The following is a 14772-nucleotide window of genomic DNA, read 5'->3' as shown; positions in this document are numbered from 1 at the left end:
TAGCTCTCTTAATGCCTACATTACCTATTTTACATGGAATTGAAATTATACTTGAGTCATTGCATTTGAGGGATATCTTATTCTTGATTAAAGTGGATGCACTCTTCCCATGCTTACCTTTTTGAAACCAATGGGATTCTTCTTGTTGGTATAAAATTCCTTTAAAATTTTCAAAAAAAAAATACATATTTTTCATAGCATCTAGTAATGGAATGTTTACCTTGTATTTGCAAAAAATCTCAAAGAACTCTGTATTGTCTTTTTCTCTCTTATTTCCCAAAAGCCTTCTAGGAAAAGGAGGTGGAATCACAATCAATGTAGGAGGTGTTGGTTCTATTTTTACTGTAACACCTCTAAAATCGTTATGCTATAAAAGTATTATTAATGGAGAATCATACGTAATGAATTTCTCGGTAAAATAAAATAAGGAATATAAGTGATAAAGAAAAGGTTGATGGATGCCAAAGAAAGTTGAATTAAGAAGTATATCATGATATATTAATTTAAAATAGGGACCAAATCATAAAGATGTGAAGATTTTTGGGGCTCAAGTATAATTATTCAAAATTTAAGGGGTTAATATGTAAATATGTGAAAGTTGAAGGACCAAAAGTAAAAATAAAATGATTTCTTGTGAAATGAAGTTGGTAAGCAGGGATCAAATTGAATAAGTGAAGAAATATGAGGGATTAAATCATAATTTTACTAAATTAAGTGATGATTCAAGGATGGTGTTGTAGAAAATCATTAAGGGCAAAATTATCATTTTTCAAATTAGATAATTATCAAGCGTAATGATTATGGATGAAAACTGTTGAGAAATGATTGGTTAAGAGTATTTTAATATAAGATATTTTATTATTTACTTAATGGTTAAGAAAAAAAAAGATGATGAAAATTTCTCCATCTTTCTTTTTCACTCACATCGACCACTGTTGAAAAAAGGAGAAAAACAAGTGATTAAAGGTTGAAGAGAGGTAAATACCCTTGAATTTCTTATTAGTTAAGGACTAAAATGTAAACTTTATGAAATTTTTGGTAATTTAGTAAAATAATTTTAATATGTGAAATGAAAAATTATGATAGAAAGCTTAATTGAAGTGTGAAATAGTAGTGAATTAAATATAAAGTGATGTTAAAGTGAAATTGTAATAAATAATTATTTTTCATATACTAAGGACTAAATTATAAATTTTGTGAAATTTATAATTAAAACAAAATAAGTGAAGTGCATAAAAATTTTATATGTGAAATAAGATATTATAATGAATTATTTAATTAAAGTGTATTGTGATAGTGAATTTGAGTGAAGTGTTATAATAATTTTCATAATGTTAAAAACTAGATGGCAAGATACTTTGAAATGACAACAAGTACTAAAAACATTAGAAATAATTATTCAAGTGAAGTGTTACATGGAAGAAAATTGATTTAAAGTGATTATGTAGTGAAAAATAAATTTCATGGAAATAGAGACTAAATTGAAAAGTGTACAAAGGTTTAAGTGTAAAATAAAATATTATGATAAAGAGCTTAAACAAAGTGTTAAGTGTTAATGAATTAATTACAAAATGTGAATCTCTAGTGATACTTGAATTTCATATTGAAAAGGACCAAATCGTAAAATATACAAAAGTGACTAAGTGTATTAAGGTTTTTAAATAACATATTCAAGTGTAATGAAATATAGAAGTGAAGTGAAGTGAATACTAAGTGAGAAGATAGTGATTAATGAAAATATATGCTAGTAGGGACTAAATCGAGAAGATTATAAAGCAAGTGAAGTGAAGTTTATGCAAAGAAAACTAGATATAAAAATGACAAAAAATTTGATAGGTGTAATAAAGTATTTATGGAAAATTTTAGGGAAGTACTTATGGTAGTGAAGTGAATTTTAAGTGATATTAAAGTGTTAATTTAATGAATATTGATTTTTATGAAAATAATGACTAAATTTTAAAAGATGTAAGTTTTATATGCTATTAATTACTAAGTGACAACGATGAAAATGCTAATATAAATACCCAAGTATACAAGATAGGAACTTGTTTGATATAAATGACATGGCATTAGGAAATTTTTAACGCGCATAGTGACAATGGCACTTTGGTGCAAATCAGTGATAGTGGCTCTTAAGATTTCAGTGATTTTGCACTTTGGTGCATTATAGTGTTATTTCTGCATATCTTACTATGTGCTATTAACTCATGAGAAAAATAATTGGTAAGTGATTAAAGAATCTTGAGAAAGAGAGATAGGAGATTAATGAAATAAGTATTAAAGAAAGATATGTGGTATGTGAATTCCGGTAACAATCTATGTTAAAGCGTGAAGTGATAATATAGTAAATTAAAGTATTAATAATTTTGTTAAATATATCAAATAATCTCTTGATATAAATGATATGTCCATGAAATTATATTAGTAATATTGTTACTATTATTTAAAAAAATGGTAAGATTTAAATTCATGGTACTTACTAAGCTTTTATAAGCTTAACGCATTATTTTTCAACACGTAGGTGATAAAGGCTTGAATTGAAACTTGAGAGTGAAGATATAATCTCATCTCATCACATTACATCACATCTCAAATTTTGGAAAAGGGTGTGATTTTGAATCTTTGGCATTAGTTCATGGCATGTACATAGGCTTATATTGATATTGTTGTGGATGAATCCAAAGGATGAAATTATTGGATAATGATCTTCATTGTAAACTTGGCATTTATGAATACGTTTGAAGTTGTTTATGTTGAACTGAGTAGTGATTAAAGTTGATAAATTGTATATTTGAAATGTGTTATTGGTTGATTATAAGATGTATGGCATATGGAAGTGATTTTAGGTGTTAGGGAGCAAAGTGTACAAGTTTTAAGGTTTTAGGATTGAGGTCACGAAGTCGGGTTTTTGAAGTCGCGACGAGCCAAGTTAGAGAGTCACGTCGCAACGAGAAGTCTCTCGAGGTCACAACGAGCTATGTTACCTCGTGACGAGCTCTTGATGGTTTGGACCTTCACCCTTTGGTCTCAAATCAACCATTAGCCACTTAGAAAGCTTTTGTATGCTTGAGTTAAGCTTGGAATAGTGTGTAAATCTTATTTTAAATATGTTATGGTTTTGATAACTTGAATAAAATGCTTGTGAGGGGTATTACATTTTCTTGTGGCTTGTCATCATGTTTTCCCTTACACGCGTCTCGTCTACAATTTTTATCCAGATAGGGCTCTAGAACTATTTCGCTTATAAGAGCCTTTGAACTCACATTTTGGCTCGAGTTAAGTTTCGTTTGGGTTGAAAACTCCTATTAGGAGTCCAATTCACCCTTCGAGATGGCAAGTCAACTTCTCATGTTCTTCAGATCCTCTCTACTTTTCCTTGTTTCTTGTTAGAATTTAAGAGTTTTTTTGATTGAATTTAAGAGTGTTAGTGGAAAAGTGATTGTCACTAAACTAACTAGAAATACGAATAAGGCAAGCGCAGCTATCAAACAATAGTATAGTTATGGTGAGTAGGAAATATCGTATCCACGAGGACTAAAAGTACTAGTAATTACTGTTTTCTATTTTTTAGTCGACAATTCGGAGTGATTGTTTTTATTCTAAAATTACTAAACTAATTTAACTAAGAAAGCAACAAAGAATAAAATAGAAAAATAATCGAAGATACCAATGAGAGATACAATACCCAGGAAAGAATCCACCTAGAATCCACCTATTATTCTGCATCTGAATTAAACGATTTTTTCACTTGTGTCTTGATTCGTAGAAATCCCTATATTATGTTAATATCTCTTTTGAGAGTAAGAACAACTGACTCTAGGTTGATTAATTGAAATCTCTTTCTAATTAAAACCCTTATTGTCGCATTAACTCGATCTATGGATTCCCCTATTAGATTTGACTCTAATCTGATAGATTTATGTTGTCCTATTTCTAGGTTTGCATGCAACTCCACTCAATTATGCTAGATCTACTCTTAAACAGAGACTTTTGCTCCACTGAAATAAGCACATTAAACATGGATTAATATCCTTAGATTATTAAAACATGAAATAAGCATACATAATTGAGAACAATAATCAAGTATTTATCATGTAAATCAGAAATCAAATAATAAGATTCATCATAGGTTTCATCTTTCCTAGGTATCTAGGGAATTTAGTTCATCATCCTAAATAGAAACATCTCAAAGTTAAGATAACAACAAGACATAAAGAACCCAAATAAACTTCTAAAGAAATTAAATAGAGATCTTCAATCTTGAAGGAGATCCGCTTCCGAGATGATTCCGATGGCGTTCTTCAAGTCTTTTCTTCAGTCTTCTCTATCTGGCCCTTTAGGTTCTCTTCTAATATGTATTTATAAACTTTAAAATGCTCAGAAACCCTAAAAATTGGGTTTTTCCGCGTAAAAGGGAAGCAGGGTGCAAAATTGACACGGGCTGGCACATGGGCGTGTGGCTCACATGGGTGTGTGGCCAGCCCGTGTGGAAATGCCAGACCATGTGGATCCTGAAAATAGCTCTTTTTGCCCGATTTTGGCTCGTTTTTTGCTCTTTTCACTCCCCAGTGCTCTTCTAAGTATAAAAACATGAATTTAAATGATTAGGAGCATCAAATTCACTAATTTATACAATTAATCATCCAAAAACGCATTAAGAATGAGATTAAAATATGTTACTTTTATAGCTTATCAAAAATCTATTTACGAGGTCTTCTAAAGATATACCTAAGGGTTGTGGTTGTCGCATGGGTAAACTAGATTTATAATATGGATTGGACTGGTGTCTCATTCCATAGCCTGAACCGGGGTAATCTCTCCACCCATGATTGTATGTGTCGAAGAATGAATCGTATAGTCTTTGAGGTGGTCTATAGAAACCTCCAACATTGCTAAATTGTATTGGATAGTCGTCTTCCCAGACAGGAGACACATCTGTTGCATGACTGGGTGCAATACATGTACCACACACTATGACTACTGTTGTATTCCCTATGCCAATACGATAAAAAATATTAGCATTATCATTAAGTTTATTTTCCATGGATGATACATTTACCTATTGTGTAATCATTGGGTAACCCGACGTAAACCTATACAGATAATAATTCATAGCCATAGTGGAATATATTCAACCATTCATTTTTTTGTTATACATATATTCATAGCTAGACTCATTTATTAAACCTAAAGAAATGTACAAGTAATAAAAGTCTGACACAAACAGATGGCTCCTTGGAAAGCCAAACCGTTTAGCCTAAAGAATGAGTTTTCATCCCCATTTTGCAAAGAAACATTTCAGAAATAGAAAACCCATTTGGGAACCAAATCGTATTTTCTAAAGAAAATATAGATCAGAGGTGACCAAAACAAGACTCCGACAATTTTCATCATAGCTTTTCCAACACCTCTCCTTCTTTAAGCTGACTCTCCTTACCACTTTCTATCGCACTCTACTTCGTCGGCCGCAAAACCAGAAATCCCTCCCTCCAGATAGGTATTCTCGCCTCTTCTTATTCATTCTGTAGCATGGAGTGTATGTATAACAAAAAAAATTAATGGTTGAATATATTCCACTATTTTCCATAGATGATACATTTTGCAAAGAAACATTTCAGAAACAGAAAATCCATTTGGGAACCAAATCACCTCTTCTAAAGAAAATATATATCATAGGTGACCAAAACAAGACTCCGAAAATTTTCATCATAGCTTTTCCAGCACCTCTCCTTCTTTAATTTGACTCTCCTTACCACTTTCTATCGCACTCCGCTTCGTCGGCCGTGTAATAGGGCCCAATTGACCCAATAACCAAATTACAGACCCAACAACAGATACAGGCCCAAACCATTAAACCAAAAATCCCAAAATAACCCTGGCCCAAAGCAAAGTTAAACCAAAAAACCCTAGAGTAGTAAGCAGCGCCACAGCAAGCCCCGTTTCCAGCATACTCTCCAGGCGCCGCAGGACTCGGAGTCGACCACCTTTGCGCGCGCTGAAATCTCTACGAACTCCTACAAAAACGGACTAAGAGTCCACAAAGAAGAACATTGTAAATCAATACATTTTCTTAGGCTATAAAAGGCCTAGATCTGTACATTGAAAGGGAGGGATCTTTTGATAGGGAGTCGAGAATAAAAAGCAGTAAAAAACTTGTTTTTTTAAAGGTGATTTCTTCTTGTTATTAAAAGTGTTTATCGTTTTTACATTTTTTTTTATTTTCTTTTACTTTTCATTTTGTTTCATTTAAAATAACAAGGGAAAAGGAAAGGGAAACTTACCTGAAAACGCCGTGCCACCGCCATTTCCGTCGTGATCGGAGTTTTGGTGAGAGGGCCGATCGAGCGGCGGCGCAAGGACGCTAGGGTTCCTAACCCTAGCAGAGCAAACAAAAGGGGGGGCCTCTGTTTTTATTTTATTTTATTTTTTTCTTTTTCGGTTGCAACTGATTTTGAAAAGAAAATTTGTTTTAAATAAAGGATCAAAACGGCGCCGTTTTAAGCCTAGTGTGACCCACGCGTTGACCCGACCCGGGGAGGATCCGCGCGTTTTGAATCTTGGGGATATTTGCGCAATTGACCCCTCCTGCTTGCAGCGCATTTCAATTAACTTGTTTTGGTTTTTAGAAATAGGGTCGCACATTTTATCTTTGTTTCAATTTGGTCCCTTTGCTGCGCAGCATTTTTGAAGGACGAGTTAATTACCCTTTTGGTCCTCCACTGTTACGCGCGCATTTAAATTGGTTTTTTTCCTTTTTTTTGTTTTTCTAAATTCGTTTTTTTGTTTTTAAATTCAATTCAGTCCATTTTTAGCTATTTTTCTTTTTTTTTTTTAAATATTTATCATTATATCGTTATCTATTATTATATTATTATTGTTACTATTTTATTTGTACATATGTTGTTCACTTATTTAATACATATATATACATTGTCATAATTTCTTAATATTCTTTTATTATCTTTATAAATACATTTTTTACAAAACATATATATATATCTTTTATATATATATATATTTAAAAAAAACATTTGTTTTACTTTACTTTTGTAATTATATACACATATTTGTAAATTTATTTGTATACTATACTTACTTGTATATATTTGTAAGCATCTATTCATACATGTTTGAAATCAGGGTATCCGTTTCATGTTATGCCTTAACCCTTTTTAGCATCTTTTTTTTCAAATATATTTTTTTGATTTTCTCAAAGTGTTAAAATCATCCTATTTTATAAATTTTCAAAGTATTTGGCATTCATGATTCTCGAAGAAGGTTGTGTCCTAACTTACTGGATCGCGATTATTTTTTCGATAAATCTAGGATGCCAAGTATTTGTTTTACAATAAACCCAAATTTTAAATAAAAACTTATTCTCGGGAATTCAAAATGTTGGGTCCTAACTTACTGGTCATGACATTTTCTTCTCGAAATAAGAATTTTCAAAAACAAAAGGCAATATTCGGGTATTTTGAAGATTTAAAAACATTGTGCCCTAACTTACTGGGTGTGGTGTTTTATTTCTTTGAAATAGGAATTGTCTTATTATTTTAATCCATTCATGAAATAAAAAGTTTCCTTTTAAAACCTTTTCAAATTTTTGGCACCAGGGCATTTTAAAAATCAATTTGGTACCAATTTTGGGCGTTACGAGGGTGCTAATCCTTCCTCGTGCGTAACTGACTCCTGAACCTGTTTTCTCAAATTTCGCAGACTAAAACTAATTTTAAGGTGGGCCGATCACACCTTAATAAAGGATCGGTGGCGACTCCAGTTTTTGTTTTTATTTTTAAGTCAACAACCAAAATTTTTGTTTTCAAAAAAACGGTTTCGACAGCTTGGCGACTCCACTGGGGAACTTAGAGAGTCGAGCCAGAAATTGATTCATTTTTGTCTTTGTGTCGAACATCAAAAGTTTTTAAAAAATTCATGATTTCCCTTCATATTTTTTTTTACCATGGTATGTTGGTAACTTTGCATTTGCATCTTGCATTTTACCCTTAAGTGGGAGCGAGAAACTAGTCATTCGTGAGGTTTTCACCTTCGTGCAGGGTAGTGGACCGCTTCCGGGATACATCCGTACCTATGTCTTCGTGAGATTTTCATCTCCGTGCAGCCATAGGGAAATGTGTCCCCCTGAACTGAACTCGTTCCATATGAGCCTATAATGGGTGAGGATCGAGGAATCTGCTGGTTCGGGTACCCTTACTCTAGAAACTAAACCTCATATAGTGAGCTTTAGGGACTTGCCCTAGGTAGAACTATACCGAACCCTAGTAGATTCCTAATAAGTGTTCTTGCCATGTTATTATATCTTTATATGTGATGCTGACTTGTTTTATTTTGTTTTATTGCATGACATCATGATTGCATGATATTTCATTATAAAGGCATTGGTTCATATTCGGTTGCCATAAAGAAAGTTTATCATGGGAAATGGGTTTCTTGATAGAGTGGAAGACAATGCGGCTGTCCGGACTTGGTCTGAGAAGATACAGTGTGAAAAATGTGATAGTTTGGTCGTGGGATACGTATCAGAGTTATGGGACTTCACTCGTGTTAGCGTAGCTCAGAACAACTTGCAGGAGTTGAAGGAGATTTGGGATCAATGGGATAATGAGGTTAGGCAGTTATTCTATTTGAATTATGGGGATTTGCCTTATTTACTTGACATGAAGGTAGACAAGCGTTTGTTTCGAGCTCTTGCCCAGTTTTGGACTCCGGCCTACAGTTGCTTCATATTTGGGAAGGTTGATTTGGTGCCTACGATAGAGGAGTATACAGCTTTACTTCGGTGGTCGAAGGTTCAGGTAGATAGAATTTATTCAAAAGCGGTAAATGTACCGACCTTCTTGAAGAAGCTGATAAATATAACAGGGATGAGTGAGCAGTGGGTTACGGCTTGGATTAAGCAAAAAGGGGATAGCAGGTGTATTCCCTGGAAAAGCTTGAGGGACCTCATTTTAGCACACCCAGATGTGAGGAAGAAAGTAGACGTCTTTGCTTTGAGTATATATGGCTTAATTGTGTTTCCTAAGATTTTGGGACATATTGACAAGGCGGTCATTGATTTGTTTGATCGACTTGATAAGGGAGTTACGCCAGTTCCGGTGATTTTGGCAGAAACCTTTAGGTCATTAAATGCATGTCGAAAAACGGGAAAGGGTAGATTTATTGGATGTGCGCAGCTATTACTTGGGTGGTTCCATAGCCACTTTTGGAAGGTTGATAAGGTTTCATATCAGGTCTTCTCTGAAAGTTATTCACCGTTGAAAGAGATAGTGGCTACGTCAAGGAGAGATGATATTACAGAGAAGAAATGGATGGCAATCTTTCAGAATCTACAAGAGGAAGATATCGAGTGGAGAGCTCTATGGTTGCTTCCAGATGATATCCTATATAGGTGTGGAGATTTCGACTGGGTTCCATTGCTCGAGATTTGGGGAGCTGTTGGTTATGCCCCATTGCTAGTATTAAGATAGTACAGGTCAAGACAGTTTGTGCCTGCAACACAGGGATTAGCCGAGTGTAATTCTCATACAAGGATGATGGCTATAAAAGAAAGGCTCGTGAGATGGCCAATGCATGGAATCAGACTCGCCGAATGAAGAGATTAGCCGTGGGTCCAATGATAACTTCTGAATATAACGAATGGCGTGTTAGGAGGATTAATGACAACATTCCTGGACCAAGTTCAGAAAATAGTCAGTCGAGAGAGGAGCATTTGCGCGTCGTCCCTTCTGAGCTGGAAATCATAAAGCAAGACCTCGAAAGAAGGAATGCAGAATTAGAGAAGAAAATAGAGCAAATGGAGGAAGAAAAGGTGAATTTGAAGTTGGACATAGATGTTCAAAAGCAGGAAACTGAAGGCTTGAGAAAAGGGAAGCGCAAAGTCGAGGAAGATTTGAACAGCTTGAAGATGGATTATAAGAGACTACGTCTGTCAGTAAGAACTGCTGGGTTGGGAAAATCCTCAGAACAGTGGCGTCAAGAGGTTCAAGAAGAATCAACCAAGGCTGGTAGATGGGAAGAAAGATTCCAAGAAGCCCAGATGCAAAATAGATCGCTTGAGAAGAGTTTGTTAGAAAATCATGATGAAAGGGATAAACTAAGGGCTAGAGTGGCCGAACTTGAGAAGGTTGTTCATCAATACCGAAATCGTAATTTAGTGGTGGAACTGCAAGCAAGTTTAAGCAGAATCGAGCAAATGAAGAAAACTATAGAAGAACTAGAGGTGGCATTACAGAACGGTGAAGCCAGGATTGAGTATTTAGAGGTAAACAAAGACCATAAAAATGAACAGCTTCACTATCTCCAGAATCAGGTCAGAAGCAGGGATCGTGTTATGGGACAAGCGTTGGTTCAGATTCTAGAAGTAGCTGATCACTTACAAACTCTGGTAGTACAAGCTGACACGTTGAGCGTAAAGTATGAATTGGAGTCAGACCGGGGACGGGAGTTAGCCTCATTGCTTCAAAAAATCAAGGTCTTAAGTATTAGGGCGAAGTCGTATTTGTAGTCTATTCTGTGTAAAGGGATTTGTTTTCTAATAAAGTTTTCCAAGTGGAATTGAATTATAATTAACGCCTTTCTTGCATCCATCTCATGCATCGCATCATATGCATTCAAAACCTTTAATTGATCCTAATTAATTAAAATTATTGCTCAGTTAACCTGGAAACCAACTAACCAACCCAACACCGATACGGCACTCGAGCAAAGAAAAAAGATATGGATCAGAGATTAGAAAAGCTCGAACAGTACCAAAAGGAGATGCAAGACCAGCTTCAGCTACAAATGCAGGAGCGGTTAGACAAGATGAAGCAAGAAATGTCTGAGAAGATGCAGGAATCTCAAGAGGATATAGTGGCAAAGTTAACCCGACTGATAACTAAGGGAGGTGACAAAGGAAAGGGCCCCATGGCAGATGTCGATGAGGAAAATGATGATGAACTTTTCTATCCTCCAGGTTTCACCCCTCCACATGAGCGAGCTCAAGCTGAATACCCGCGCAAATCTACTGTCACCATCTTGCTTCAGCAATTTCGAGCTGGTGTTTCGAACCTCCAAACGGGGCCGGGTTTTAATCCCGAAAATAATCCTATTAACTCTGCCATTCCTGACTTTGATGAAGTGGTTGAGAAGGAAAGAGTGAAGCAGGAGTTACCGAGACAGTTGGAGGAGAGATGCAAGTGGCTCGAGGAAAAGTTCAAGGCAATGAAAGTTGCTGAAAGTTATCGAGGCATTGACGCAAAAGAGCTGAGTTTAGTGCCAGATCTAGTACTCCCTCATAAGTTTAAGATGCCTGAATTCGAGAAGTACAATGTGACGACTTGCCCAGAGGCTCATGTCACCATGTTCTGCAGGCGAATGGCTGGATACGTTAATAATGACCAGCTATTAATACATTGCTTCCAAGACAGCCTTGCAGGGGCAGCATCCAGGTGGTACAATCAGTTGAGTCGTGCCACGATTGGTTCATGGAGGGACTTGGCGCAAGCCTTCATGAAACAATATAGTCATGTGACAGACATGGCTCCTGATAGAATCACCCTTCAGAACATGGAGAAGAAGGCGAGCGAAAGCTTTAGGCAGTATGCGCAGAGATGGAGGGAGGTCGCAGTCCAAGTTCAGCCACCGCTCTTGGAAAAGGAAATGACCATGTTGTTCATTAACACCCTGAAGGCACCGTTCATTACACATATGTTAGGAAGTGCCACAAAAAGCTTTCCTGACATAGTCATGAATGGCGAGATGATTGAGAATGCCATCAAGAGTGGGAAGATCGATGCTGGAGAGAGTAACAGAAGATCAGCTTCGAAGAGGAAGGAAAATGAGGTGAACAACGCGAGCATGTACAACAAGGGTTACTCGAAGTCAGTAACAGTGAGTCAGCCAGGGAAGGTGGCTGCCAATCAGCAAAGCTCGTCGAGACAAGAGGTCGGTACAAGGCGAAATACGGAGAGGCCTCAATTCACGCCAATTCCTATGTCGTACAAAGAATTATACCGAAACTTATTCGACGCACATGTAGTTTCCCCTTTCTATCTGAAGCCCTTACAGCCCTCGTACCCCAAATGGTACGATGCAAATGCATAGTGCGACTATCATGCGGGAATCACGAGGCATTCCATAGAAAACTGTACTGCCTTCAAGAAGTTGGTTGAAAGGCTCATTGGTATGGGTGTCGTTAAATTTGATGAAGCCACCAAAGCAGAAAATCCATTACCAAACCATACTGACAGTGGAATAAATATGATGGGCGAGGACAGAAAATTAAGGCAGACATTGCGGACGTGAAGACTCCTTTGAGATGGGTCTGGAAAGAGATGGTGAAAAGGGGGCTAATTGCTTCAGAAGAAAGCTGTGAGAAGAGGAGGAACTACTGTGAGTTCCACTGTGAAATGGGGCATGAAATCCAAGAGTGTACGGAGTTCAGAGCCGTGGTACAGGGTATGATGGATAATAAGGAGATGAAATTTTGTGAAGGAATTCAGAAGGAGAATCATGTATGTATGTCAGAGTTGGCATTGGGAGTTCCAAAGGCTAACCATCCTGTGGTCATCATCTCACGACCTAAGAATAGTGAGGTTGGAGTGCGAGTAGCACCAAAGGTTATCATTCAAAAACCGATCGTGTTTACTTACAAGGATAACAAGAGGGTTCCTTGGAATTACAATTGTAATGTGACAATCCCGGGGAAGGAGGATGCAATTAATAAAGAGGACCATGATGAAGAAGGGCATGACGAACAGGTGAAGGCTCGAGTAGAGCCAATAAGAAAAGAAACTTCGGATGGAAAGAAGAAGAAGACGGTCGAACCTTAATTGTTGGTCAATGAACCAATTAAGGAGGAGGAAGCTAGAGAGTTCTTGAAGTTCATAAAGCATATCGAGTACAGCGTTGTGGAATAGCTACACAAACAACCAGCTCGCATATCTGTGCTAGCTTTACTCCTGAAATCGGAGGGACATTGAAATGCACTACTGAAGGTGCTAAATGAAACTTATGTGGCCGACGATATCTCTGTTAACAAGTTGGATCGACTGGTCGGTAATATAAGCGCTGATAACTTCATCTCTTTCAGCGATGACGAAATACCACCTGGGGGTATGGGATCTACTAGAGCTTTACACATCACTGCAAGGTGTAAATGGTGCATATTACCGGGGGTTCTGGTAGACAATGGATCGGCATTAAATGTATTGCCCCTATCCACGCTCAACAGGCTACCTATGGATAGTTCGCATATGAAGTCGTGTCAGAACGTGGTTCGAGCATTCGATGGTACTGAGAGGAGGGTCATGGGAAGAATTGACATTCCCTTGTTAATTGGCCCAACTATTTATGAGGTGGACTTCTTAGTTATGGACATCAAGCCTTCTTACAGTTGCCTATTAGGAAGGCCATGGATTCATTCAGCAGGTGCGGTACCGTCATCGTTACATCAAAAACTGAAGCTGGTGTCAGAAGGCAGGGTTGTGACGATAGATGCTGAAGAAAATATCATTGCATCTGTGACCAATGATGCGCCTTATCTAGAAACGAGCGATGATGCAATCGAATGCTCTTTCCATTCCTTGGAGTTCGTAAATGCAACATTCATCAGCGAGGGAAACAAGATCCCGATGCCGAGAATATCCAGGACCACAGAGATGGGTCTGCAGTTGACTGTTGGAAAGGGAGCTTTGTCGACAAGAGGATTGGGGAGATATCTTTAGGGCCGAGTTGAGGCTCCAGTGTTGAAAGACAAGCAGGACCGTTTTGGTTTAGGATACAAGCCAGATGCTAGGCAGAAGAGGATAGAGCAGGAAAATAAGCGAGTGAGGAGAAGGGCTCGCTTGACAGGTGGTGAAGTTGAATGGGAACCCATGACCTTTCCTCACCTATCCAAGACTTTTGTATCGGGAGGATTTGTCCATCCAGGAATGCTAGGGGTCAGAAGTATTAACACGGAGCTAGGGAGTATTCATGCCGTGTATGAAGAAGCGACTCGAGGAAGAGCTTTGCCAGATATTCGTCCTTACGAGTCGGAAAGGGAACTAAACAACTGAACTGCAGAAGAAATACTTGTAGTTTTTAGGATTTCCTCAGAGTAATGTCCAGAACACCCTTATTGCTTTTTAGCCTAGAAGTGATAAGGATTCCTTTGTGAAATAGGCTCATGTCCAGAAAATCATTATTTTAATAAAGTTCATGTTTGCAGTCATTTTTGGAGCAAATCTTTCTTTCCATAAGAGCAGTTATTTTAAGTTTCTCTTAAACTACACCTGCATTTCATTCATGACCATATTGTACCAAACAAATTCCTGAATCCATATTGTTTTTCATACTTATAACAGGTCCCACGATATCAATGATGCGAATGTCACTCTTACAAATTTAGAGTCTCATTTTGAACGAAACATGTGTTTAGAGGGATCGCATGATTTTGAAGACAACGAAGACTGTGGTTTGTCTCCTGACTTGTTGAAGATGGTAGAAAGGGCCGAGAAGCAAATCCTACCTCACAGGGAATCAATAGAAATTGTGAGCTTAGAGGAGGGTAAAGAGGTGAAGATCGGATCAGATATCTCTGCAAAGATAAGACAAGACCTCATCGAATTACTCCGAGAGTTCAATGACGTGTTTGCATGGTTATACCAGGATATGCCGGGGTTGAGTATCGACATTGTAGTCCATCGTCTCCCTATAAGAGAAGATTGCAAGCCAGTGCAGCAAAAGCTTAGAAGGATAAGGCCTGATATCGTGTTGAAGATAAAGGAGGAG

General features: G+C 37.1%; 1 protein-coding gene across 1 annotated transcript; it reads left to right on the top strand.

The window, feature by feature from the left end:
* The first annotated feature begins 8432 nt into the window (after positions 1 to 8432).
* LOC107943496 (uncharacterized) lies at positions 8433 to 9485 on the top strand. The gene has a single exon (XM_016877246.1). It carries the CDS (start codon positions 8433 to 8435, stop codon positions 9483 to 9485), a length of 1053 nt encoding a protein of 350 aa, XP_016732735.1.
* The last annotated feature ends 5287 nt before the right edge of the window (positions 9486 to 14772 follow it).

The sequence above is a fragment of the Gossypium hirsutum genome, chromosome D07 (genome assembly GCF_007990345.1).
Source record: "Gossypium hirsutum isolate 1008001.06 chromosome D07, Gossypium_hirsutum_v2.1, whole genome shotgun sequence".
Lineage (NCBI taxonomy): Eukaryota > Viridiplantae > Streptophyta > Magnoliopsida > Malvales > Malvaceae > Gossypium > Gossypium hirsutum.
This window is presented reverse-complemented; position numbering and strand designations above follow the sequence as displayed.

Bases quoted from the DNA above. Each gene is read 5' to 3' on its own strand.
- LOC107943496 (XM_016877246.1), top strand. From the start codon at position 8,433: ATGGGAAATGGGTTTCTTGATAGAGTGGAAGACAATGCGGCTGTCCGG.